Raw genomic sequence first — 27,196 nt, forward strand, 5'->3', positions numbered from 1 at the left:
AGGATAGAGAGGGCCGCCAGGTGCAGAGGTGCTTTTCAGTGTCAGGTACCCAAATGTATTTAATGGGGATTGGTCTGGTTAAAAAGAGATTGCAGGTTTGGACAGGGAGGTCAACTGGGCTGAACCAGTAAGTGGGCTCAACACTTAGGACGCTCAGGACGTGGGGACAACTTAGTTACTCTTCTCCATGAGCAAGGGGTGATGGGTGCAGAGGTGCCTTCAAATGTCGTATTTTCGTCACTGGAGGCACTTGTGATCGAGGGGGGCTTGCAGGCGCTGTCGTGAGTCCACAGTGGGCAAGACCACCCTGGGCTATGTCTCTTGAGGGCCGGGGTATAACACTGGCACCATTGGCGCACTTCAGCTCAGGCTAGGCGACACGAGTGCAGTGGTGCTTTCTGGTGCTGGGCTTTGACAGACCAGTCTCGGGTCTCTTGGGGTGTCTACAGGATGCAGGGAATCCGCTCCACGGGAGATCCGGAGTCTATGTTGGAGGCAGGCAGTCATCCCAGGCTTTTGGGGGCACAACAACTTGCAGGACAATACAACTTTGGAGCAATTTTTCAGGAACAGCAGAGAGGCCAACAGGGCTGGTGCAAGTCAGTTGCTTCTCCCTCAGTCTTCACTGTTGTGGCTCGAGTGTCCCTCTAGGTCAGCAGGAACATGATTTCCTGGTGATAGGGGCTCCCCTAAATATTGAATTTAGGGATGTTAGTGGAGTGTACTGTATATGACCACTTACTGTGGGCAGTGGAATAACCCTGTCCCAGAGTTTCTAGTTCTGCCATCACCAAAATGGCAGACTTTTAAATGTTTTGTCCACATCAGGAAGCTCACCCTTAGGGGTGGAATTGACCTTAAAGTGGACACACCTTCTGGACTACTAATTTTCCTGTCCAGGTGCGAAATGTGACCTGGGGCAGGTAGGTCGGCATCCCCTCTTCTGAAGAAAACCAGATCTGCATGCGAAGGACGGTGGATACTTTGAAGCCCCCTGCTTTGGTATTCATATTTGCAGTTCATCCTGTTAGGGGGCTGGGTGACAGGAGGGCAATGATGAACACCTCTCCCAGAGCAGGCTTTGTTCCTGACTGTCCTAGAGCAAAGGCACTCACCCTTAGGGGTCAGAAACATGTCTGTTGGTGGCAGGCTGACTAAAACTAGTCAGAATGCACACTGGTAATTCAGTGTTTTTTTCAGGGCGCACCTTTAAGAAGCGCTCTTGGTGCAAATACTAATAAATCCATCACTGGCATCAGTGAGGTTTTATTAATACAGAATGTTTGATACCAAACATCCCTAGGTTCAGTGAAGCACATGCACTTAAAATCGCCTCCCTGTTCACTCACTATGTCTAAGAATCGACAAAGACATAGTAGGGGTGTAGGAAAGTGACTCGTTTTGTCATGGTTACCCCCACTCCATGTGGAGAAGTGTGGCTCAATGGTTAGAGCGGCAGACCCTGATGCAGAGGTGTGGCCTGGGACCAGGGTTCAATTCCCGCCTCGGCGGGTCTTGGGCTCAATTTCCTCAGACCTGATAACTCTCGCGTTGGTGCCAATCTAATCATGGGGTCCCACTCTGTAACTCTGGGCAATAGCTTGCTTAATCTCCACAACGGCCCCAACAGCGCTAGGGATGCCTGGCTTTACCTTGGGGGTGCCCAGGAGGGGGCACTTCACAGGGAAAGCCAGGAAGGGTTCCACAGCGGTATGTGTAAAAGCGCCAAGATGCCCTCAGGGTAAAAGAGCGCTATACAAGTACGAAGTTTTTACAGTTTTACTTTTTGCCTGGTACAAAGTGTGATTTCGAAAAAGTGCACTGGGTTCCTTCTCACCAGCTACCAAGTGTTAGATCGCTTCCCCAAAAATTGTACAATTGTTTCCTCAATTGGCAAATTCTTAAGCACCCACTGTAAGTCCATAGTAAATGGTACCCCTGGTACCTAGGGTCTGAGGTACTGATAAGGGTCCCTAAGAGCTGCTGCACAAATTGGGTCACCCTAAGGGACCCCTCACCAAGCACATGCCAGGCTGTCATTGCAGACTGCGTGCCTTGGTGCAGACAAAAGTGAAAATATGACAGGTCACACATCCCTGTGTGCCATGTTCCCTATCACTGCATGTAACATGTGTAAGTCGCCCTTACAACAGGGCTGACAGCTCTTAAGCAGGGTGCTTAGTATTACATGTGTGAGCAAACCTGCATGAGCACATAAGCCCCTGTGCTGGTCGATTCCATTACTGCCAGTGCAAGTGACCAGAAATGCCATTGTAAACCATGTACTGGACACTAGTGAAAACGAGTTCCCCAGCTACATGATGGCTTCACTGAAAATGTTCTCGAACAAACTCCAAAGAGGAGACTCTGAAGCCTCTGAAACTGCCAAAACCCAACACCTGAAGTCACCACTGCACCAACCGTCTATGCAGCAGATCCTTCTCCTACCTCGCGGCCAAGACCTGGAACACTATCCCCATCCACCTACGGCAGACCAAGGACCTACTGACCTTCAGGAGACTCCTCAAGACCTGGCTGATCAAGCAGAAGCAGCCCCCGCCCCCCCTTGAGACCCTCATGGGTGAGTAGCGCACTCTACAAATGCATTGATTGATTGAAAGGGGCCCCAGCCTTACTCTTCACTGACGATACGCTTTTCAAAATAACCCTCTCCCCCCCACCACCCCCTCCCTCCAAGAGGGCGCCAACAACTATTGAATGACTTCAAGTCTTTTTGTGATGAGCGTGGGCTGGATATGAATGACAACAAGACCATGTATATGGTCTTTACACACAGTCCGAGGAAGTCATATGTGAGATGTATGTGTGTTGGGAAAAACCCCATTAACCTGGTTCACTTTTTTATTATCTAGGCATACGGCTCACCCCAAGTTTATGCTAGGCACCACACATCGAGAAAGTGCAATTATTTCTCACCCAACAAACCGTCAATATAATAAAAAAAAATTAAAAAAGACAATCTAAAGGAAAGTGGCTCCTGCACTTGAAATCTATATTGTCAGAGCCCTAGGATCAGTCAGGTATGGAGCAGAGCTATGGGGCTGCGGTAATACTGTTGGTCTATCAGGAACAGAGCATCACTTTATAAGATCTTCATTAAATCTTCCGGTGAGCAATCCCTTAGCTCCTGTGTTTTTTTATATGGCCCATAGGAAGATCACACACAAAACTGAGTGTAGGCTCCTAATGTTTTGGCATCAGCTGTGGTCCACGGAGGCCCCGGCTTCCTATTGGGTGGGGTTAAATGATGATATGCAATCCACGTGTGCTAGTAAAATTCCATGGCTACTTTCCCTTAGGGAGCTTTGGGGGAGACTGGCGAAGGAACCGTATTGGGAAGACCTGGGGAAGAAACTTATAGGGAATCGGCTATGGTGGAAAGTGTAACCAAATCCACAGGATTGCTTATTCATCGTTTAAGGGTTACACACCCTATCCCCAATATGAACACACGATTGATGATATTGTGCATCCCATGGCAAGGAAAATGTTTCTCCAATTTAGATACGGGACACTCCCTACTTAATTATGTTCTAGCAAATGGCGTACCAAAGTTCCTCCATGTGGCCAGTGTCCAGCTTGTTAAGGAGCCGAATCCTTGGTGCATTTACTTTTTTTGTCCATATTACAAGCCCCTGAGGTCTAAGTGGATAGTCCCCTTTTGGAGGACCATTGGCTCCAGAAACCATCTTGAGGTATTCAGAATTCTGAGCACCGATACAAGGCGAGCTGTGGCGTTTGTATTAGCAAAATTTCTGATGGACCTCTGGATCAGACATTCAAAGGGTATTAAGTGATATTATTCGCTAATACTATGTGATGGTTTTATTATTGTATATACTGCTTTAATGGTCTTCATCTAATAGGCATCAAGCCCTATGCTGCTAATTGAGTGAGTTTGTATATTGTAATTCAGTTTTAAGTGGTTGTCATATCATTTTTGTCTATTGGGCATCTCCGCAGTTTTTGCTTTTTGTCTAGAATTGTTTTTATATTATGTATTTATATGAAATCACCTTTTTAAGATCCTTGAGATCGAAATAAAGTTTTTATGATGATACCCTGATTGAGGGATTTGGACTCAACACTGAGGAATACAAAATCCGTTTCCAGGAGACGCAGAAACCTCTGAGTCAGTCCTGGGTTGATTTTGTAGATTTCTCAGTGAAAACACTAGGTGGTTGGTTGAAGGGAAGTACGGTGCATGATTAGGACTGGCTTTATTATTTGCTTATGAAAGAACATCTGCTAAGTAATTATACTTCTGAAAAGTTGCATCAGTAGCTGGTGGGTCTGGGGCCAGTATCTCCCCAGAGTTAGGGAAGAGGCTCAATACTGCGTAAAAAACGGAGTGTCCAAAATTAGACATGGATGGGGTGACCTGAAGAAAGAGGCCAATTAGTGCCCCCAAGAGAAACAGATGGACTACTCTGGAGGTAAAGACAAAAGAAGGGAGTCATCTGTAGACCTCCAAAATTCTATCCAGCTATCCAGAAGGGTTGGCCTGAGACACCTCATAAAAAAGGTGGATGTCTGGGTAAAATCTGGGTTGCCACAGAGGCCCGGTGTTCTGACTTTAAACAGACACAGCACCAAGCCAAGGACACTTCCTGTCTTAAAAACAAACCATAGTGTGCCCCCAGGGGTTGCCTGAGTAGCCTTAGTGGGTGACTCCTCAGATGAGGAGGTCCTCATAGCCTTTAACTGGGAAGTGGGCCCAACAGGTGAGTTGGAGATTCCAGAGTGAAGTAAACACTTACACCACCTACTGGTGAATGGATTCCCGGCCACTGCCCTGAGAGATACCTGTGCCAGTCCCACCATTGTGCATGACAGGCTGGTCCTCTAAAACAGTATATCCGAGATGAAACTGCCAGAATACGGGCTAGCCCAGGGGAGATTACTGTTAGGCCTGTGGCTTAAATAGCTGGATCTCTTATTGGAGAAGGGTGGTAGTAAGTATAGACTTCTCCCTTGACTGTCTATTTGGAAATGACCACCCTCAGAGGTTGGCCTGAGCCAAAGTGAGGCACTGGTCCAGTACCAGTCCACACCCAAGGATTCTGGAAGTGTTGACCCTGCACTTAGTGCAAGTAAAATACAAAGTGTAGGAAAGGGGGGCAACTTTTAGCCAAAGATCCATTAAGCCAAGGAGATTCTGCTCCAGTAGGGAAGAACTGAACAGTTGGCACTGGTGAAGCACAACCTACCCCACAAGAAACCCTGCCTGCCTGGGAAGGCAACTGTTAAGCCTTAGAAGGTGGCTCCTCAGCTGACAGAAGAGGGCGTGAAAGGAGGGTGCTTGCTCCAGGATGTAGTAAACCCCATTCAAAAACAGCAGACAGGCAACCAGAAACCAAAGAAGCCTGTATATTAGCATCTTCACCTGTCAGTGAAGACCTAAAGGTGTGGTTCTGGGCACGGACAGCTGTCAGTGGCCTCTGCTGGGTGTTAGCCTTTATTGCCGCACAGTCCTTGGCATGGTGGTCTGACCCAATGTCCAATAGCTAGCTAGGCCCCATGACCCTGTTGATCAAAGTAGGGTTTTCTCAAGCTGTGGATAACCTCTCTGTGTAAGCTGAGGGTTGCCCTGGCTAAGATAGGCTTAGTAGAGGTGGACACCTTTGCTTTCAAGGCAAAAATAATGGGTGGGGACACTCAAGAAGCAGACAAAGGGCATTTTGAGTTGGGTCCTATCACTGTTGAGGTAGTTCAGTTCCCCCAGAGGGAATAATGTAGACAGAAGGATTTAAGGCAGAGTAGGCCCTGCAACAACTCAGCCTGGTCCCTTACTCTTTCTCGCCTGACAGACTAGGAAGACTTTCTTAGGTTTGGCTGAGTCTCCTGGCCTGTGTAGTGAACTGGGTTCTTTGTTTCAGTACCCCGCACTTTTGCCTGGTGTTTGATGCAACTTTGACTGATGTGCACTAAAACCCGTGCCAAGCAGGTCCCCAATGTTCTTTCCCTCAAAACCGTGCAACTGGCAAAACCTTTAGCACCCTCCCTCTTTAAGTCCCAAGCAAAAGTTAACCTTGGTACCTAGGGCCTGAGATGCTAAAGAAGGTCCTTAAGGGCTGCAGCGCACGTTGTACCACCCTAAGGGACCCCTCACCAAGCACATGACAGGCTGCTGTTTCAGGCTGCATGTCTTGGTGTCGACAAAAGTGAAAACACAATATGGCACACGGTCTGTGTGCCATGTCCCCAAACACTGCACACAATATATGTAAGTCACCCCTACAGCAGGCCTTCCAGCCCTAAGCAGGGGGTGCATTACATTACATGTGAGGGCATATCTGCAAGAGAAGATATGCACCCCTGCTATGTCTGTCAATTCTCAGACATAGTTAGTGACTAAGGAAGCCATTTTAAATGAATGTGCTGGACATTGGTCACTACGAGGTACCAGCTACAGGATAGCTTCACTGAAGATAGGGATGTTTGGTATCAAACATCTCATATTGGCAAACATACACTAATTCCAGTGCTGGATTTACCAATACATGCACCCAGAGGGCACCTTAGAGGTGCCTTGTGAATACATATCAGCCTCTGGTGTGCTTGCTGACTGGTTTCTGCCAGCCTGCCACCAGAGACACTGTTCTGGCCCCCTAGTGTGAGAGCCTTCTGCTCTCTGGAAGCCAATAACAAAAGCATGTCCAGGAAGGGGGTATAACACCCCTTCCCACAGGATGACCGGCTGATTAGCCTTCCTAAGGTGACAAGCCTTAAAGGGCTGCCGCCTTGGAAATCCAAATGTGGCTCCCTCTCACAGGAGAGGAAGCCAACTCCCCTGTCCAGAGCCCACTGGCACCTGGACAGGCAGGAAAATTAGCAAGTCAAGGTAGACCTGCCACCTCCAGCCTGGTAGCACCCCAAAGGTGGGCTAAGTGGAGGTGAACACGATTTGTCAGAGGTTGCCATCTTTGATATGGCTCTGGGGCAGGGTAGTGGTCATATAGTAGGCATAGTATTCCCAAGGGTCAGTAGCCCATTAGCTACTACCCTACACACCCCTAACGCCCCGAAATTCAGTATTTAAGGGAGCCCCTGGCACCAGAGAAGCAGATCCAGATGACCTAAGGAGACCAAGGACACCAAAGAGCCGCAACAGCAGAAGATGAGAATAGAAGCACCTGACCTGGTACCAACCCGAGGGTCTGCATCCCTCATCGAAATCTGCCCCAAAGTCGACTCGCCCTGCAACTGTGACTCCAAAAACCCGGGAAGACTGCCTGCCTTCAATAAAGACTCAAGACCTCCTGTGAACAGCGGATCTGTTCTCCCACAACCTCCAAAGAAGTGACTCTGAAGCCTCTGGAACCACCAAAACACGACACCTGTGCCAACAAGGGACCCCAGCCATCCAGATTCAGAGTCCATTGTGGTTTCATCCCTCCTGCACTCCCTAACGACGACTGCAGCCTATGCATGCAGCCTCCTCTACCTCTGCACCTGTGGTCCTTAAGCTGTGATGAACAGGACCAAAGGTGCCTACCTGTGCCCAAGCATCGTGAGGCCTGGGCCCCACTATTGGTTCAGCTTGACCAGCTTTCTGGCCACAACCTGTAGCCTCTTTTCACAGTGACCAATCCCCACATGAATGCATTGGGCACGGTTTGCTGTTTTGCACTCTGCACCAGTCTGCCCTTGTGCCGGCTAGTGTACTGTGGGTGCTGCCTTGGACCTTGACCACTCCTCACCTTAACCCCAGGATATTGGTCTTGTAAGTCGCTGTATTGTACCTGCTTGCAGAACTTGTTTTTCCTCCCATAGGATAACATTTTAGAACTCAGAAATTGCACTGTGTCCACTTTATAAAGTGAAAATAATTTTATAAACTGTTGTTGGTGTGGATCTCCTTCATGGGTGGTGTGTCTCATTTATTAACTATTATGAGTATTTGCAGATGTCTTGCCTAAGCCTCCTTGACCACACTACCCCAAAACAGAGCACTTTGGGATTGAACAGCAAGCCCTGTCCACTCACCGAGGAAACCCTGGATCCTTCACACAGTATTTACATACCAAATAAAGGGCCAGTTTCTTACAGTGTCACTGCAGAATGATGATGTATTTAAAGTAAACCAATGGTGCTTTCAAAGGCAATAACAGAAAAAATAATACGAGACGAAGTCTGCATCTCAATGAATTGTGCACAGTGGACCAGAAGTAGAAACATAAGATCTGTGGGAGACAAGAGCCAATACTTTAAAGTATTTTCAAGATTCGAGCATGCAAGTAGAGCACCTGTTAATCACAGGGACCGTTTAAGTATCTCTCATACCGTTTCAAGATAGCATGAGGTAAAGACTCCATGGATGATTTCTCTTTTAGTACTGTGTGACATATTCTGCTTTCCCTCCAGTTTCACTCAGGAACAGAGTAGCAAGTAGCAGCTCTTTACGTTCTGGTAGCTGCGCCTGAGCCACATCACTTTGGTTCTTAATGCATGGACATACAAGACTAATGTTGCAAGGCTTAGCAATCTTTCAAGGCAGGATTAATCACATGAAATTAGCCTTGAACAGGTGAATACCTCCACCCAGTAGGCACACTTATGTATACCTGCCAAAAAGGGATTAACTCTGAAGTCAACAGACTACTGGAGTGTTAAATACTCAAACTCTACACTTCGGTAAGATGAGCAAGATTTCACTATAGTACAGTTAATGCATAGCTGTGTGGTATGCATATAGGAACAGGTTTTCAGGGATCAAATATAATGGAAACTTATACAAAGTCCTCAAAAGAGAGAGAGAGAGTAACAAAGACTTACTATAAGACTGTTCACAATAGGTAGATATAGATGCCCATTCTCTAACGAGCTTCTAGCATGATTATTATGTTAAGAAGAATCAGGGAGAGAATTGGCAGATTCAACCCACGTTCTCTATACAATTCAGTAAGGCTTTGACTACTCAAGACTGATTTCTAATCTATTACAAAACTGTCTTTGGCTTAAAATTTTAATAATTCTGTAAACGTTTCTCAGGGAATGGATGGTTTCTGCGCCTTATGTAGGACAAATTAGCTGCTCTTCAGATAGAACTACAATTCATGGAATATGCAGACAAAGGTTTGCAGCTAAACCGTAAATAAGCAATGACTATTTCAATATACTATTTAGTGAATCACAGTGTGCTACTAGTAGGCTAAATAGGTTCACATCTTGTTGTTTCATAGCAAAAACATTGCATGCTGAATTCTGGTGAAATTTCTGGATGCCTGAAAATCTGCAAGGTTGCACACTGTGCTACTCGGCATATATTCCCAAGCACTACTTAACAGATTGTGATGGGCAGTTTTTTTTTTTTTTTATTAGTCCTGAAAAATATTCTCTGCTGATGCTCTCTACAGAAGCAATCACCTCACAGAACGAGAAAAGATTCTATGTGTTGGCATATGCAAACCCAGACAGCAACTATGGGAACAAGTCATACTGAAATACCTAAGGCTTTCAAAGCATTGTAGTTTGCCTTCACTTACATTTTCTATGGGTCTTCCAAGAACCTGTTTGCTTACTGATGTGAAATTGTATGTACTATATTGTGTAGTAATAATAAGACATTTCTTTTTTCACTTTTTACATGCACTTCGAAGGGAAGTCGCACTGAATTAGGGTTTTTTAGCCTGCATACTACAGAAAGCCAGTGGTCTATACAACGACCTACTTCCACTGCTGGTGTAGGTTAAAAGAAACCAGGTGAAAAATACTCATTACTAATTAATGGAATGAATCAGGTGACATGTGGTACATGACACATCAGGTAAAGGTTGAAAAGGTAGAGTTCTTGTGAGAAAATATTTTGACAAGACCCTCTTTGCCCCTTTATATCCAGAAAGTCTCTATCTCTTGTTTCAGGTAAGCTGAAGAACTTCAAGAAGATACTTTCATATATCCCTAAGTCGCCTCGATATTCTATAAATCAAATGCTGGTTGGAGACCAGCTTGACTAGGCAAATGCACTCTGTTTTGGACTCCCAGCACACATGCTTCAATGCCTCCAACTGGTGCAGAATTGCACAGCTCGTTTTCATGCTCATAACTCTTAGCATCTACAAACTTTACTCTTGCCCCCACTTGAGAAGCACAACCTCCCCAAAAGCATCTGCATTTGCTTCAAAGCTCTGCACTGTTGTGGTCCTCCTTTAAACATGCAGCTTGTTCTTGGTATTATTCTTCTCAATGTTAACATTCTTCAGCTGTCTTCCATTATATCGGTAAGATATAGGATGCTTGGCAAGTAGGCAGGTCATTTGCATATCAGGCAGTCATCAAGTGAAACTCACTTTCGAGGAGGTGTAAATCCATTCTACATAGTTTTAGGAAACCACTTAAAACCTGCCCGCTCACACTCTAGGCAGGCAAGGCTGTTAGTTCACTTATCAGCATTAGAACACCTTTGGCTAATTGTGTGCTTTAAATATTTCTGATAAACGTAATATATTTTATAACAATTGCTCTTCACTGCTGAATAAAAGTTGTTTGCATGACAAAGTATACTGATCTATTTCTAATACACCGATGTACCGAACTATTATGGCATATAACTAACTCTTTTAAAAAGGAAAATGCAAATTAATCACACTGCACAACATGTGTTTAAGAATGTCAGTTATTTATGTTCTACCAACATTTTTTAAATTAATGTAATTTATAACAAAGGTTCTTTACTGTAGACATTTGACTCGGCCAGCCATCAGAAACAATGTAAAATATAGTTACCGGTTGATGTGTTCAATAGCAGTGTTAATTGTTACTCTTGGGCCACCGTCATCAGGTTTTAGTACATATGGTGGAAAAATATCTTCCTCCTCTGTTAGCGGTTCTATTTCTGTTTCACTCGAACCAACTGACTTTGAACATTTGTTCCTCAAGATCTTCATATTTTGAAAACAAAAGGGAAAAGTTACTTACTTGAAGTCCTATTTCTCCCACCCTCCTCCATCCATTTTCATGCTCATGCATACCTTTATTTATCCACAAACAATAAGACCTGAGAACTGTGTCATACAGTCCAATATTGCATCTAACGGTTCCAGTGAGATCATAAATCACGGCGAATGGCAACTGCCTTGTAAATGGAATCAAAATACTAAGATGGCAATATAAGACCATACTACATTACCAATAATGAAATTTCTATATTATATGGTAATTTAGTGGTAGTTAGCTTGAAAAATCATTTCTCCAAAATGCAGCTATCAATGGGAACTGAATGGCATGAGAAGGCTTAGATTTTGTTTACTGCAGTGATTACACAATAAATATGGATTTACCACATTGTTTGCAAATTTCACAAAAAATATTTCCCGCTTCAAAGGACTTAAGTAATATGGCCATGGAATCTGGTGCATTAATTTGTGTAACTGTGCCAAATGATTTGGTTCTCTATTTCGCATAACCATACCTAAAGAGTGGTTTGGGGCTATCATTGCAATGATTAAACCCATATTTCAAAGGGAACTCTAAAATATTTTCCATATGTTAGGGTTACCTGTGAAACACTGCTGTTTTGTAAATGCACACCTAAACACTTAAAAGTGAAGGATAAGACATTCACTTGCTCGCACCAGATGGATTTTCTTTATTTTAAAATACTCTTAAGTGTGCTATTAAAGAGCTTCCCTCGAGTCCCATGATTATTTTTTTTTTTTTTTTATTGTGACAAGCAGTGTGCTGACACAAGACAGATGGAAAAAGAGCAATTGTCAAAATCAGATGCTGGCTGTTTTCGCTCTGATATTCTCAGGGGCATAGCCGAGCCATGGAGCACCAATCTAAGCGGCAGACACTTTCCCCTTTCCAATAGTTTCTCTCCCTAATTGATATTTGCATGGGGATTGTGGCGGAAAGGCACCCACAAGAAGGGGCCCACCCACCAGACACAGAGTATCTTCAGGACAAGTGTTCATCGCCCAAAAAATACAAATTCAGCTTTTCTGCCCTGCTGGAGAGGATGAATTGACAGGGGCAGTTATCCACTTATCTCAGGGAATGTTAGTGAGAAAACCCCCTGTAAAAAAAAAAAAAAAGGGAGGGGCAGCCCAACCTGGAATCTAGTTGTGCCACTATCCTCTAGGGGCCCCAAGAGTCTTTCTGCCTCCCCTAAGGGCAGATTGGGAGAATTACCCCAAATCCGCTCCATGAAGTGGAGGAGTGGAGAAGCTGTGAATGCAAAAAGCCCATCTAATGTTTGTTTTTTTTTTGATGAGCTGAAGGGTCAGCCTGTCCTGACACTGGGCCATACCCTCTCATTTAAAGACGACCTCTAAAGCCCACATATATATATCCTAACCCTCCTTTGCCAGTCCAAGGGTGGTGTGCGCTTAGTTGTCTGCTGGGCTCTCATGTGGAGCTCAGATCCTCAATCAGAGGGAACAGACCATCCTTAAATTACAGATGCAGCTTATCCCAAAGGTGTTAAACTCTTCTTCAGCATGGATGCGAGAAAGACAAACATCACTGTATGGTTAGCATTCTAGAGGTTTTTCCACACCACTAGAGAAACATTATAAAAAAACACAGCATTGACTGAAGGGAGACAGTGCTGCAAAATACAGAATTAATCTGCATCACCTCCACAAACATTTATAAACAACTGGCAGATGCCTAAAGATGTTGAGTAAAATCTAATACAATTTCTTAAGTTAAAAAAAATCCTTACCCCACAGGATGAAGAAAAATAACCAGGGTAGGCGACACTGATGTGGTACACCTGCCTCATAAAGTGAATGAGAAGTTCTTTATAATGGAGGTGCAGCACCTAACACACGATGTCCCTCTGTTACCACCATTTAACAATAAGAATTAGAAAGAGTCTCTCAGCTCACTTTCCTGTTGAAGCTAGTTTTTAATTTTATTTGGCATTATTTAAAATACAGATGTAGTATGGGTTAGCCTGTGTTGCTCAGAATCCAGGTTAATTACAACATAAGCCAAACAATGGTTCCGTCGGATAAGACTCCGTGAAATTAATAACACTGGTAGTATACAATATCCAGTCTTTTAAAATCATGTAATCAAGACATATACACAAAAACTACCAAAACATGTGCTGACTTCACAAAATGTTACACTTTGTACAGCAATTCAAAAACAACATTGCTCACTAAGATGTTCGATGTACAGTGCTGAGGAAAGTGCTAGTGGGAGGGAGGGCGCGCATATGTGGTTGAATAAAGAAAGGGCTACAATTAAAATAAATCTTCCATTTTATATACAGGCATGTCCGCAGGAGAAACTCCAATGCTAATGTGTTTGTGTTACAGCCAAATAGTACGTCAACGTTTCGACCCCAAAAACAGGTTTGAATGTGAACAATCTAAACTGGGTTTTCCACAGGACAAGCACCCAAATGTGAGATTCACTGAATTATTAACGAAGACAGGCGAGACACTCGCAACTGAGTAACATCAGAGAAGCTCCCTAGGGGTGGTCAATATTATATTCACTCCTCTCGGTGAGACACCCTTCACCATTACTTGTTAAAACCGGGGGCTGAAGACAGTAGTTAGCAATCTGGAAACAGCCCTCCATGTTAAGGGGTTTTAAAAAATGGTTGGTGCAGGACCCTCCTGGGGATGGGGAGTGGCTCAAGGACATGGCAGAGTGGGCATTGGCTGAAGAGGTACACATGAAACAGACCACACCTGACAAGAGGGTTGAGGATGACACGCAAGCGTGGACAGCAATGTCTGCAAGTTCTGAGGGATCCACCTGACTCCCGACCAACCGCCAAGAAGCTGTGATCAGTGAACTGCACAATGTGATATGTCGAACTGAAAGCTTGGATCCAAGGGGGACACAGGGTAGGCTTAAATTGTAATGCATTGGACTGCTCAACTTCGATGACATTGTCTGAGAGGACACTACCAATGTCTGCACTGGGTGAGCAAGGCTGGCCTCAGCCAAGTAGGCTGCTATTACTGGTATAGTAAAGCCAATGTATAAAGGTAACAGAGAGCAGCAGAGGGGTGGGGGAGTTCTTGGTTTATCATTCGTACAATGTATATGGTAATCAGGGTATTCAACCTGTACTGTATAGTACGTTAAAACGCGATACAAACTATGAGAAAAAAAGTGATGTCTAAAACAATTTACAGGATGCCATGCCGCTTGTGAAATGCATCTACACCATATTCCTTGTGGAAAGTATTTGCATGACTGCTTGTCTATTGGATATTTTACACTGTCTGTTAGTGTTGTTCGTAATTTTACTGTGGTTTGTCCGACAGAAGCATTATTTCCCTTATGTTGTAATTATTTATAAGCAGACTGTAAAGAAATGGCTCCCTGTTGCAGTTACCCCCCACTTTTTGCCTGTTACTGATGCTGACTTGACTGAGAAGTGTGCTGGGACCCTGCTAACCAGGCCCCAGCACTAGTGTTCTTTCACCTAAAATGTACCATTGTTTCCACAATTGGCACAACCCTGGCACCCAGGTAAGTCCTTTGTAACTGGTAACCCTGGTACCAAAGGCCCTGATGCCAGGGAAGGTCTCTAAGGGCTGCAGCATGTCTTATGCCACCCTAGGGACCCCACACTCAGCACAGACACACTGCTTGCCAGCTTGTGTGTGCTGGTGGGGAGAAAATGACTAAGTCGACATGGCACTCCCCTCAGGGTGCCATGCCAACCTCACACTGCCTATGGCATAGGTAAGTCACCCCTCTAACAGGCCTTACAGCCCTAAGGCAGGGTGCACTATACCACAGGTGAGGGCATAGGTGCATGAGCACTATGCCCCTACAGTGTCTAAGCAAAACCTTAGACATTGTAAGTGCAGGGTAGCCATAAGAGTATATGGTCTGGGAGTCTGTCAAAAACGAACTTCACAGCTCCATAATGGCTACACTGAATACTGGACAGTTTAGTATCAAACTTCTCCGAATAATAAACCCACACTGATGCCAGTGTTGGATTTATTAAAAAATGCACACAGAGGGTACCTTAGAGATGCCCCCTGTATTTTACCCAATTGTTCAGTGCAGGACTGAATTTAGGGGCTCCCAGAACACAGCAAGATAGATTCCTGCAACCTAAGAAGAAGAGGACTGCTAAGCTGAAAAACCCTGCAGAGAAGACGGAGACACCAACTGCTTTGGCCCCAGCTCTACCGGCCTGTCTCCCCCCTTCTAAAGACACTGCTCCAGCGACGCTCTCCCCAGGGACCAGCGACCTCTGAATCCTCAGAGGACTGCCCTGCTCTAGAAGGACCAAGAACTCCCGAGGACAGCGGCTCTGTTCACCCAAGACTGCAACTTTGTAACAAAGGAGCAACTTTAAAACACCTTGTGTTTCCCGCCGGAAGCGTGAGACTTGCTACTCTGCACCAGACGCCCCCACAGCGACACCTGCAGAGGGAATCCCGAGTCTCCCGCGACTGCCTGTTCCTCAGATCCCGACGCCTGGTAAAGACTCTGCACCCGCAGCCCCCAGGACCTGAAGGATCCGAACTCCAGTGCAGGAGTGACCCCCAAGAGGCCCTCTCCCTTGCCCAGGTGGTGGCTACCCCGAGGAGCCCCCCCCCTTGCCTGCATCGCTGAAGAGACCCCTTGGTCTCCCATTGCTTTCTATTGAAAACCCGACGCTTGTTTGCACACTGCACCCGGCCGCCCCCGTGCTGCTGAGGGTGTACTTTCTGTGTGGACTTGTGTCCCCCCCCGGTGCCCTAGAAACCCCCCCTGGTCTGCCCTCCGAAGACGCGTGTACTTACCTGCTGGCAGGCTGGAACCGGGGAACCCCCTTCTCCATTGAAGCCTATGCGTTTTGGGCACCACTTTGACCTCTGCACCTGACCGGCCGTAAGCTGCTGGTGTGGTAACTTTGGGGTTGCTCTGAACCCTCAACGGTGGGCTCCCTTGGACCCAAACTTGAACCCCGTAGGTGGTTTACTTACCTGCAAAAACTAACAAACTCTTACTCCCCCCAGGAACTGTTGAAAATTGCACTGTGTCTAGTTTTAAAATAGCTATATGTGATTTATGTGAAAACTGTATATGCTATTTTGCTAATTCAAAGTTCCTAAAGTACCTACCTGCAATACCTTTCATTTGAAGTATTACATGTAAATCTTGAACCTGTGGTTCTTAAAATAAACTAAGAAAAGATATTTTTCTATACAAAAACCTATTGGCCTGGAATTGTCTTTGAGTGTGTGTTCCTCATTTATTGCCTGTGTGTGTACAACAAATGCTTAACACTACTCCTTTGATAAGCCTACTGCTCGACCACACTACCACAAAATAGAGCCTTAGAACTATCACTTTTTGCCACCATCTTACCTCTATGGGGAACCCTTGGACTCTGTGCATACTATTCCTTACTTTGAAATAGTGCATACAGAGCCAACTTCCTACACAGACAAAACATGTAACATTAAAAAAAATGCTATAGATATTTTTCTTGAGTTTTTCTACTTTTATGAACATTAATTAACAAGCCACAACAGAGATTTTCTCTGGATTCAAATACATACACTTGCAATAAAAATACAATTCATACACTGAAAGATTTACCTTATATAACCTGAAATATTTTTGGGGCACAAAGAATAGATATTAATTACTAAAATCAAATAGGACTCTATACATCAACTTCAGTCTGCACTCTCGGCAATAATACCTGTGGACTAAAGGTTGCACAGCTATCTAAATCTGGTGCTCAACATACTAAGATTCAATTGAAGTCATAGATGCAGAAATATGCAAATAAGTACCTTTTCAATTGCTTTGTATGTTTTTAGATCATCCTCAAAGTCTTTAATTTTGTCTGAATCTGCTAGCATGATGTAGTTAGAGATTGGCGCTCTTGCCCTTCCCTTGGATTGCACATAGGAACGATATTCAGTTGGTAAGTCAAATCGAACTACCAAATTGCACTTTGGAATATCAACCCCCTCTTCCACAATACTTGTTGCAATTAGTAGGTTGGTTTCATGAGCCCGAAACTTCCTTAGTACCTGTAAAAAATAATGAGAAAAGTAAAAAATAAAATAAAAAAAAGGGTATGTATTACATTGATAAGACAAGCATCTAATAAATAGTTACAAACCAGTAAATACAGTTCTCCAGCTTTTTTAATAACTTTCACAGATTCACCTGCTTCTACCATTTCCTATAATCCAACTGAGAATCACCAGTATCAATGTAGCAACAAGCAGTATTAGGATATCCAACGCTGAACAATGTTCATTTATTAGTAAGTCACCTCATTTGAGATTGCCTAAACTTTATCCAATGAGATGAATACACACAGCACTTCATTACCAACAGAGGCCATTGTAGCTCATATTTCGCAGAACAGGTGTGAAGGCAGAATAGCAAAGTCAATTTCGGGCCAGGAAGGGGGAGTGTTACATATAAATAGATAAACGAAATTGACTTACCTTGAAACAATCTTGTAGCTGCTGGTGCTATTGATTCACATGCTTTGAACAAACCTATCAGCTAATGTTGGGACCAGAAACTTACATGTGACAAACTTGCTCAATCTGCCCGAACAGACTTTTTTTGGTGGACTGTCTTCATGAACATAATATAAGATCCACCATTTCAGGGGGGAGGGAAAAAGAACTCGGATTGCCCCATTCAATAACCATGCTTGCAGTTGTAGGTGCTGGAGTATGAGGTGCTGAAACTGCTTGTGTGACTGCGAGAGGAGGTCTACTCTGTGAGGGCGACTGAGCAGAGGGCACAGGGATTTCTGAATTAGATCTGCATACCACACCATCTGTGTCCAGTTCAGATAATTAGGATTAATTGGCCCCAGTTGAGACAAATCTTCAAAACTTGAGGAATTAAGGGTATGTGAGGAGATGCATAACAAAGCAGAAAGTCCCATCTCAAGTGAAATGCATCACCCAATGCTTCCTGCATAGGATACTGAATGGGTACAGAAGTTCAGGCAGTGAGCTTTCTGGAGACTGGCAAAGAGGACTACCTGAGCAGACCCTCACACAGCTACAAAATGTTGTGGACTACCTCCGGTTGAAGTCAAGTTGATGCTGGCTGAGAATGTTTGCTCTCACATTAAGCACTCCGGCTAAGTGAATTTCTACTAAGGAAATATGATGGTCCTGAGCCTAGGACCAAAGTTGCAGAGTTTCTTTCCAGAGGAGTTGCAACTCTACTCACTCTTGCTTTTTGATGTATCCCATTCAGACTGTAAAGTCAGTCAAGAACCGGACTGACTGACGGACCACAAATGGATGGGGGGGTCTTGAGTGCCAGATGTATTGCCCGTAAATCCAACAGATTAATGTGCAATATCTGTTCTTCTGGAGACCAGAGGCATCTGATCTTGTATTTCTCCAGATGGGCTCCCCAGCCAAGGATGGAGGCATCTGTGATCAGTATTGAGAGAGGGAAGGAAAATGTTACTTACCAGTAGAGATATGTTTGTGGCATGTAGTGCTGTAGCTTCACATGCTGTGCATTATCCTGCCATCTAGAGTTGGCCTCGGAGTGTTGCAAGTTGTTTTTCTTCGAGAAGGCTCACATGATCAAGTTGTTCCTCCTTCTTGGTGCTATTGCGCATGGGCATCGAGTTCTTTGTCAGATTGTTTTGCCGCAGGCGGGTGAGTGATAGAGTATAGAGAATATTAGGAAAGAGTATTTCCATGCAAATATAAGTAACCATATACAAATATAAACTAACTGAAACGGCCACAGGCTTCCGGGGAGGAGCAAGGGCGCATGTTAATCTACAGCACTACATGCCATGAACAGATATCTACTGGTAAGTAAGATTTTCCATTCAATGGCATGAGTGGCTGTAGATACACATGCTGTGCATGGACTGTAAAGCAGTCCCCTCCAAAGTAAGCGGTGGTCAGCCTGTAGGAGTTGAAGTAGCTTGAAATAATGTCCTAAGTTCGTCCTGTCCAACATTTGCTTGTTGGCGAGCTAACACATATACGAAGTAGTGTTTAGTAAATGTGTGTGGTGTAGACATGTAGCAGCTTAATGTATATCTGCTATTGGTGTGTTCCCTAGGAATACGATTGAAGCTCCTTTTTTCTAGTGGAATGTGCTTTAGTTGCTGTCTTTTAGTCTTAAGATAGCAAGTTTGAATACACTTCACTATCCATCTGGCTAATCCATTTTTTTTTTTTTAAATAGGACTACCTTTGTGAGGTTCTGAAAATACTACACAGATTTGTTTTGATTTTCTAAAATCTTTTGTTGTCTATGTAGTATTGTATTGTATTGTAATAGTATTTATATAGCGCTTACTACCCCTGACGAGGCGCCAAATCGCTTTTCTGAAAGTAGCACGCTACTCCGGAACCCAACAAGAATTAGTGATGGATTAGTATCGGGAAATATGAGTCCAGTTTTAGTATTATTATGAGTCAATTTGAGCCCCGGATATGAGAGTTTGTTAGTTAGATTGACTGGAGTAATGGAGGGTTGGAGGAGGAAATAATCCAAAAGTGTTAATTAGGAGTATATGGTAATAGAATTTAGGCTTGGGATTAGTAAAGGAGGATGGAGGAGGGAAGAGTCTGTGGAAGGGGTTAGGGAGATCATAGTAGCAGGGTGAGATAAATGAGGGCAAATTTAGTAGGGTTGTTTGGGAGGTCATGGTAGTAAAGTGAGGTTTGGTGAGTTAGATGTGGAAGCGGAGGGAAGAGCTTAGGTAGAGTTATTTAGGAAATGAAAGTAGTAGAATGGATTTGGGATGATTGAGAGTGGGAATGGAGGATAGATTGATAGAGACATGACATATGATGATCGGTAGATAAGTGTGATATAAGATGAGAGCAGGGATTCATAGATATCTACATCTAGTACATGAGAGCTCTTAACATTAGGGTGTGTAGAGCTCTTTCAGCAACTGAATCTGGTTGTGGAAAGAAGACTGGCAAATCCACTGACTGATTGAAATGAAAAGGCGAAACTACCTTCTGTAGGAATTTTGGATTAATTCTAACAACTAATTTGCCTTTATGGATTTGAAAGAAAGGTTCTTCTAAAGTTAACGCCTGAATCGCAATAACTCTTCTTAAAGAAGTTACTGCTTCTAAGAAAGCAATCTTCCATGAGAGAAACTGTAGAGTACAAGAATGCATAGGTTCAAATGGTGGGCCCTTAAGTCTTGTGGGTACAATGTTAAGATTCCATGCAGAAGCTGGAGAAACTTTAGGTGGAATGACTATCTTAAGGCACACCATAAAATATTTTATAACAGGAATTCTAAAAATGGAAATATGCTGTCTATTTTGAAGGGAACCAGCTATAGATGTTAAATGAAGTCTAAAAGAGGAGTATGCTAGATTTGCTTTTTGTAAGTGCAACAACGAGCAGACAATACTGAAGCCTTAGGTGGATCAATATTTTTGGGTTCACAATAATACACAAAATGTTTCCATTTGGCAGCATAACATTGTCTAGTTGTGGGTTTGCATGCTTCCTTTACAATATTCAAACTTTCAGGTGGAAGGTATAGGTTTCCAAACTCTATGACTTCAGGAGCCATACTGCAAGATTGAGTGTGCTGCGAGTTGGGTGTCTGATTTGGCCTCTCCGTTGAGAGAACAGATCTGGTCTGTTTGGCAGTTTGTGATGTGGTACCACAGACAGATCCAATAGTGTTGTGTACCAATGTTAACATGCCAAGGTGGGAGCTATGAGAATCAGAGTGACTGAGGTTTGTATCATTTTTATAATCAGAAATGGAATGAGTGGGAGAGGTGGAAAAGCGTAAGCAAATATCCCTGATCAGTTCATCCATAGAGCTTTGCCCTTGGATTGGGGGTGTGGGTACCTGGATGCAAAGTTTTGCCATTTTGAGTTTTCTTTGGTGGCAAAAAAGTCTATGTGTGGGTTTCCCCACATTTGAAAGTATTTGTGAATTACTTGTGGGTGAATTTCCCATTCATGGACTTGTTGGGGGAACATGGCGGCCAGTTAGAGAGCTGGTCCGTGAGCTCTCCGACAGGCGTGAGGCGGTGCGCTGTGACGCCAGCGTCCGGAAGCAGAATCACAGATCAGAGGCACCGGAGCGAAGAGGAGCAGAGTTTTCGAGCCGCGTATCTCCGGCTCTGGACGGGTCGCCAAAACAACGGCGGGTGAGGTGGACTAGCTGGGGAAGGCGTGCGCTCTGGCAAAGGTGGCTGAGGAGCGGTGCTGGAAGCGCGCGTCAGACTCTAGTGTGTGGGCAGAGGCTGTGAGGGGTGTGCGTCGTGGGAGAAACTTTACCTCTCGCTGTTCTCTTCATGGTGAACTATTAGAAAGTCCTGGGCTTCCACTCAGGAAGGAGCTAATAAGAAGCTGGAGAGGAGGAGTTGAAGAATGCACAAGTGCCTTACAGTGCATGTCGCCGGTTAAGTGCCGCCCCAGGGGCGCTCGGGCTGAGGTTGGTGAGAGAGGGAGTACAAGGAGAGGTAAGCCTGGCCCCCTGGGGTTAAACGTCATTTCTTTTTTACCCACAACGGCTACAAACAAGAGCAGGGGTGAAAGTGGAGCTAGGATTTGTAGCGGGGGCAGTGAGAGGAGGAAGGCTGAACCTAAAGATTTACCCCTAGAGGGTTCTCAATTTGCCTCAAAGGAGGATCGGGTAGGTCCTTCGGTGAAAAACATTAGTGAGCTCCCGATTACCAGATACTTCCAGAATACGACCCTTCCCCCACAGGGCGCAGCTGACACTCAATCTTCTCTAGGTGGTCTGGGGTCAACACAACAGCTTGTGGGTCCTGATAGTAACATGCTAGATCAGTCAATTGAGGACTCGGTAGGACAAATGGAGGCCCCTCCTGCCATATCAACTTTGCCGGAAGCTGAGTCTACCCCTTCAGTTGTCCCTGCGACCCATATCCCAGATGTACAGGAGTTGCTAATCTCTCTCACTAAAGAGATTAGGGAGAAGTTTGAGATCTCAGAAAACAATCAAGCCAAAATTCAGGAAACTTGTGAGGTATTGGAGAGTAAAATTAACTTGTTGACTGATAGACTGGGCAAGCTGGAAGCTGTGGTGGAGGACCAGGAGGAGCGGCTGTTGGTGCATACTAAGGATATCTCACAGTTAAAACTTGGAGAGAAAATGTTGCAGGATAAGTTGGAGTTGTTGGAGAACAATATGAGGAGGAACAACATTAGGCTGCTGGGAGTTCCTGAGGGCTTGGAGGGGGAAGATATTAAAGGGTATGCGATTTCACTGATTAGGGAGGCTATTCCGAGTTCAGCCTTTTTGAACTTGGAGGAGGATATCCAAAGAGTTCATCGGGATCTGTTTAGGAAGAGCCCCAGAAGGAAAATCCCCAGGAGGATTTTGATAAATTTTGCTACATATACAATCAAGCAGAAAATTCTGACTGAAGCTCTTAAAGTCAGAACTTTTTCTAAAGGAGACTGGTCTCTTTGTGTGAGATCGGATGTGTCTAGAGCAACGTTGGATAGGCAGTGGGAACTGTGGAATTTTATGCAAGAGCTTCGATCCCTTGGGGCCACAGTACAGCTAAGGTTTCCGGCTGCTTTACGTATTATGTGGAAAAATAAAATGTACAATATGAGAGATCCGGGGGAGGTTCGGACCTTTATAGAGCAGATTAAGGCGTCTCAGTAGGAAATGGGAAGTTCTGCCCGACGGAGAGCTCAAATAGGGGTAACATGATGGTTATCCTAAAAGAAGTAGGGAGGGTTCCCCTTGGGTGGGGGTTTGGTTGGGTGGTTGATTGTTGGGAGAAGGGGTGGTTTTGCACTGGGTGTGGGGGCATGTGGGTACAAAAAGATAAAAATAAGAGGGTCCTCATAATTTGTTTAGGTAGGAGGGAGGAGGGTAGTGCTCAGACTTTCTTCTTTGAAAATGGCTAAGTACGGAAGTTTACAGTTGAAGATTCTCTCATGGAATGTTAATGGTTTAAGGGTGATGCAAAGAAGGAGGAAGATTTTTGAGTATCTTAGATTGGCTGAGGAGGAGATAGTTATACTGCAGGAAACTCATTTGCGGCGAGAAGAGTGGGAGAGTTGGCTTAAGCGAATGAAATGGGTGATATATAGTGCGTGCTCCACTCAATCTTGTGTAGTCAAAGGAGTGGCAATCCTGTTTAAAAAGTCTGTAAGGATGAAGGTGGGCAATGTGCAAGTAGACTCTAGGGGTAGATGGGTAGTGGTGGAAGTGTGTCTATATGGGTACTGGATCACAGTGGCAGGTTACTAAGGCCCAAAAATAGATGATCCGACACCGTTTCAAGAATTATATAATCTTCTACTTTTAGCTAGGTATCCGGTGCTGTTAGGAAGCGATTTCAATATATTGCTGGATCTCGTTCTAGATAAATCTACCCCTCGGGGTACTGTTAACTCGCCTAAGACCCGGTCACAGGTGAAGCAGGCCATGTTAGATTTAGGATTGGTAGATATTTGGCATTGAAAAGGGGGTGAAGGATCCAGATATACATTTTATAATAAGAAATATGGTCATAAATCTAGAATAGATTTCTTTTTAACACATAAGAGCCTGTGTGGAGATGTGATAAGATTAGCTCATGCCCCAGCACACCTTTTGGATCATTCAGCTTTAAAGTTACATCTGAGTATTAGGGTGCAGGGTCCTGGTCCTAGGTGTACAATAAATTGTTCTTTACTTCTAGATGATTCAATAGTGGAGGTGCTAAAGAAAGATACAAGAGAGTATTTTGCCTTAAATTATGGATCAGCTAGTTTATGGTGTGTATGGGATGCTTACAAGGCATATATTAGAGGGAGACTTATTAGTTTGGCGACCTACAGGCGTTCTCGAAGAGAAAGAGAAGTTGAGAAGCATTGAAACATCTATAAATGCCCTACAGGTATTAATGCACAATGCACGAAGGGAAGGAAGGGCAATTAGTGGAACTGGTGCGTCAAGAGGAAAAAGCACGGTTGGAGTTAGACATTCTTCTGGAGAACCGCAATAGGTTAAAATGGGAAAGTAGCCGGTATGCACATTACGAATATGGGGAAGGGTGCAGCAAATTGCTAGCTTGGAAGGTTAAGTCAGACTACTCAAAAAGGTACATCTCATCGATTAAATTGGACACTGCTAGTCAGCCCTGTATGGAGCAGTCAGAAATAGAGAAGGCCTTTGTGTCTTTCTTTCAAGCAATATATACAGAGAATCTTGAGAATTCAGAGGAGCAGATTAGAGTATTTTTGAAAGAAGTTCATCTCCCTGTTTTGGATGAGTCGGCGAGGCAGTTGCTAGGTAGCGAGATAAGGGGGGGGGGAAGAGCTAGCCGAAGTTAGAAAGACTCTGAAGAAAGGGAAGGCAGTCGGGCCTGATAGCCTACCAAATGAGTTATATAAGGTACTGGGGGAGGAACTTACACCAATTTTATTGGAATTATTGAATTCTATGCTTTTAGAGGGGGTACAAGTACCTAAATCATGGAATGAAGCTATAATTTGTTTATTGTTAAAACCAGGTAAGGACCTAATGTTATGTTCGTCGTATAGACCCATTTCACTACTAAATTCAGATTACAAGCTGTATACAGGGATTCTTTCCAGAAGATTGGGGAAAGTTATAGGTAATTTGGTTCATCCAGATCAGAAGGGTTTTTATAAAAGGTAGACAACTCTATGAGTTAACTCATGATTTACTTGCCGCTTTAGATTTGGCTTTACAGGAGAAGGCTCCCTTAGCAGTTTTGACTTTTGATGCAGCTAAAGCATTTGATCGTGTTAATTGGCTCTTTTTGCAGGTTGTGATGTAATTAGGTGGACTGGGAATTTCTTTTATTAGATGTAAAGAAATGGCTCCCTGTTGCAGTTACCCCCCACTTTTTGCCTGATACTGATGCTGACTTGACTGAGAAGTATGCTGGGACCCTGCTAACCAGGCCCCAGCACCAGTGTTCTTTCACCTAAAATGTACCATTGTTTCCACAATTGGCACAACCCTGGCACCTAGGTAAGTCCCTTGTAACTGGTACCCCTGGTACCAAGGGCCCTGATGCCAGGGAAGGTCTCTAAGGGCTGCAGCATGTCTTATGCCACCCTAGGGACCCCTCACTCAGCACAGACACACTGCTTGCCAGCTTGTGTGTGCTGGTGGGGAGAAAATGACTAAGTCGACATGGCACTCCCCTCAGGGTGCCATGCCAACCTCCCACTGCCTGTGGCATAGGTAAGTCACCCCTCTAGTAGGCCTTACAGCCCTAAGGCAGGGTGCACTATACCACAGGTGAGGGCATATGTGCATGAGCGCTATGCCCCTACAGTGTCTAAGCAAAACCTTAGACATTGTAAGTGCAGGGTAGCCATAAGAATATATGGTCTGGGAGTCTGTCAAAAACGAACTCCACAGCTCCATAATGGCTACACTGAATACTGGGAAGTTTAGTATCAAACTTCTCAGAATACTAAACCCACACTGATGCCAGTGTTGGATTTATTAAAAAAATGCACACAGAGGGCACCTTAGAGATGCCCCCTGTATTTTACCCAATTTTTCAGTGTAGGCTGACTGGTTCCAGCAGCCTGCCACAACCGAGACATGTTGCTGGCCCCATGGGGAGAGTGCCTTTGTCACTCTGAGGCCAGTAACAAAGCCTGCACTGGGTGGAGATGCTAACACCTCCCCCAGGCAGGAGCTGTCACACCTGGCGGTGAGCCTCAAAGGCTCACCCCTTTGTGCCAGCACCGCAGGACACTCCAGCTAGTGGAGTTGCCCGCCCCCTCCGGCCACGGCCCCCACTTTTGGCGGCAAGGCCGGAGAAAATAATGAGAAAAACAAGGAGGAGTCACTGGCCAGTCAGGACAGCCCCTAAGGTGTCCTGAGCTGAAGTGACTCTAACTTTTAGAAATCCTCCATCTTGCAGATGGAGGATTCCCCAATAGGATTAGGGACGTGACCCCCTCCCCTTGGGAGGAGGCACAAAGAGGGTGTACCCACCCTCAGGGATAGTAGCCATTGGCTACTAACCCCCCCAGACCAAAACACGCCCTTAAATTTAGTATTTAAGGGCTTCCCTGAACCTAAGAATTTAGATTCCTGCAACTACAAGAAGAAGGACGGCGGAGCTGAAAAACCCCTGCAGAGGAAGACCAGAAGACACCAACTGCCTTGGCCCCAGACCTACCGGCCTGTCTCCTGCCTTCCAAAGAAACCTGCTCCAGCGACGCTTTCCAAGGGACCAGCGACCTCTGAATCCTCTGAGGACTGCCCTGCTTCGAAAAAGACAAGAAACTCCCGAGGACAGCGGCACTGCTCCAAAAGAACTGCAACTTTGTTACAAGGAGCAGATTTAAAGACCCCTGCAACTCCCCGCAAGAAGCGTGAGACTAGCAACACTGCACCCGGCGACCCCGACTCGACTGGTGGAGAAACAACGCTTCAGGGAGGACCCTCCGGCGACTCTACGACTGTGAGTAACCAAAGTTGTCCCCCCTGAGCTCCCACAGCGACGCCTGCAGAGGGAATCCCCAGGCTCACCCTGACCGCGACTGTCTGAAACTCCATTTCCCGACGGCTGGAAAAGACCCTGCACCCGCAGCCCCCAGCCCCTAAAGAAACGGAACTTCTGTGCAGGAGTGACCCCCAGGAGGCCCTCTCCCTTGCCCAGGTGGTGGCTACCCCGAGGAGCCCCCCCCTTGCCTGCCTGCATCGCTGAAGAGACCCCTTGGTTTCCCATTGAAAACTAAAGGAAACCCGACGCTTGTTTGCACACTGCACCCGGCCGCCCCCGCGCTGCTGAGGGTGTACTTTCTGTGTGGACTTGTGTCCCCCCCGGTGCCCTACAAAACCCCCCTGGTCTGCCCTCCGAAGACGCGGGTACTTACCTGCTGGCAGGCCGGAACCGGGGCACCCCCTTCTCTCCATTGCAGCCTATGCGTTTTGGGCACCTCTTTGACCTCTGCACCTGACCGGCCCTGAGCTGCTGGTGTGGTAACTTTGGGGTTGCTCGGAACCCCCAACGGTGGGCTACCTTGGACCAAAAACTGAAACCTGTAAGTGACTTACTTACCTGTGAAAACTAACAAAAACTTACCTCCCCCAGGAACTGTGAAAATTGCACTGTGTCCACTTTTAAAACAGCTTATTGTGTTTTATGTCAAAAGTATACATGCTAATGTAATGATTTAAAGTTCCTGAAGTACTTACCTGCAATACCTTTCAAATGAGATATTACATGTGAAATTTGAACCTGTGGTTCTTAAAATAAACTAAGAAAATATATTTTTC

The 27,196-nt window shown here is 45.0% G+C and overlaps 1 protein-coding gene across 3 annotated transcripts in view; it reads right to left on the reverse strand.

Moving 5' to 3' along the window:
• Positions 1–27,196, reverse strand: part of DICER1 (dicer 1, ribonuclease III) — an 848,581-nt gene that overhangs the window by 620,258 nt on the left and 201,127 nt on the right. For all 3 annotated transcript variants that reach the window (XM_069208246.1, XM_069208245.1, XM_069208247.1), the window contains 2 exons: positions 16,746–16,988; positions 10,750–10,904 (listed from right to left, as the gene is read on the reverse strand). In XM_069208246.1, coding sequence (XP_069064347.1) covers positions 10,750–10,904; positions 16,746–16,988 — 398 coding nt within the window. The remainder of the gene's footprint in view (positions 1–10,749; positions 10,905–16,745; positions 16,989–27,196) is intronic.

Source organism: Pleurodeles waltl, chromosome 9 (genome assembly GCF_031143425.1).
Source record: "Pleurodeles waltl isolate 20211129_DDA chromosome 9, aPleWal1.hap1.20221129, whole genome shotgun sequence".
NCBI lineage: Eukaryota > Metazoa > Chordata > Amphibia > Caudata > Salamandridae > Pleurodeles > Pleurodeles waltl.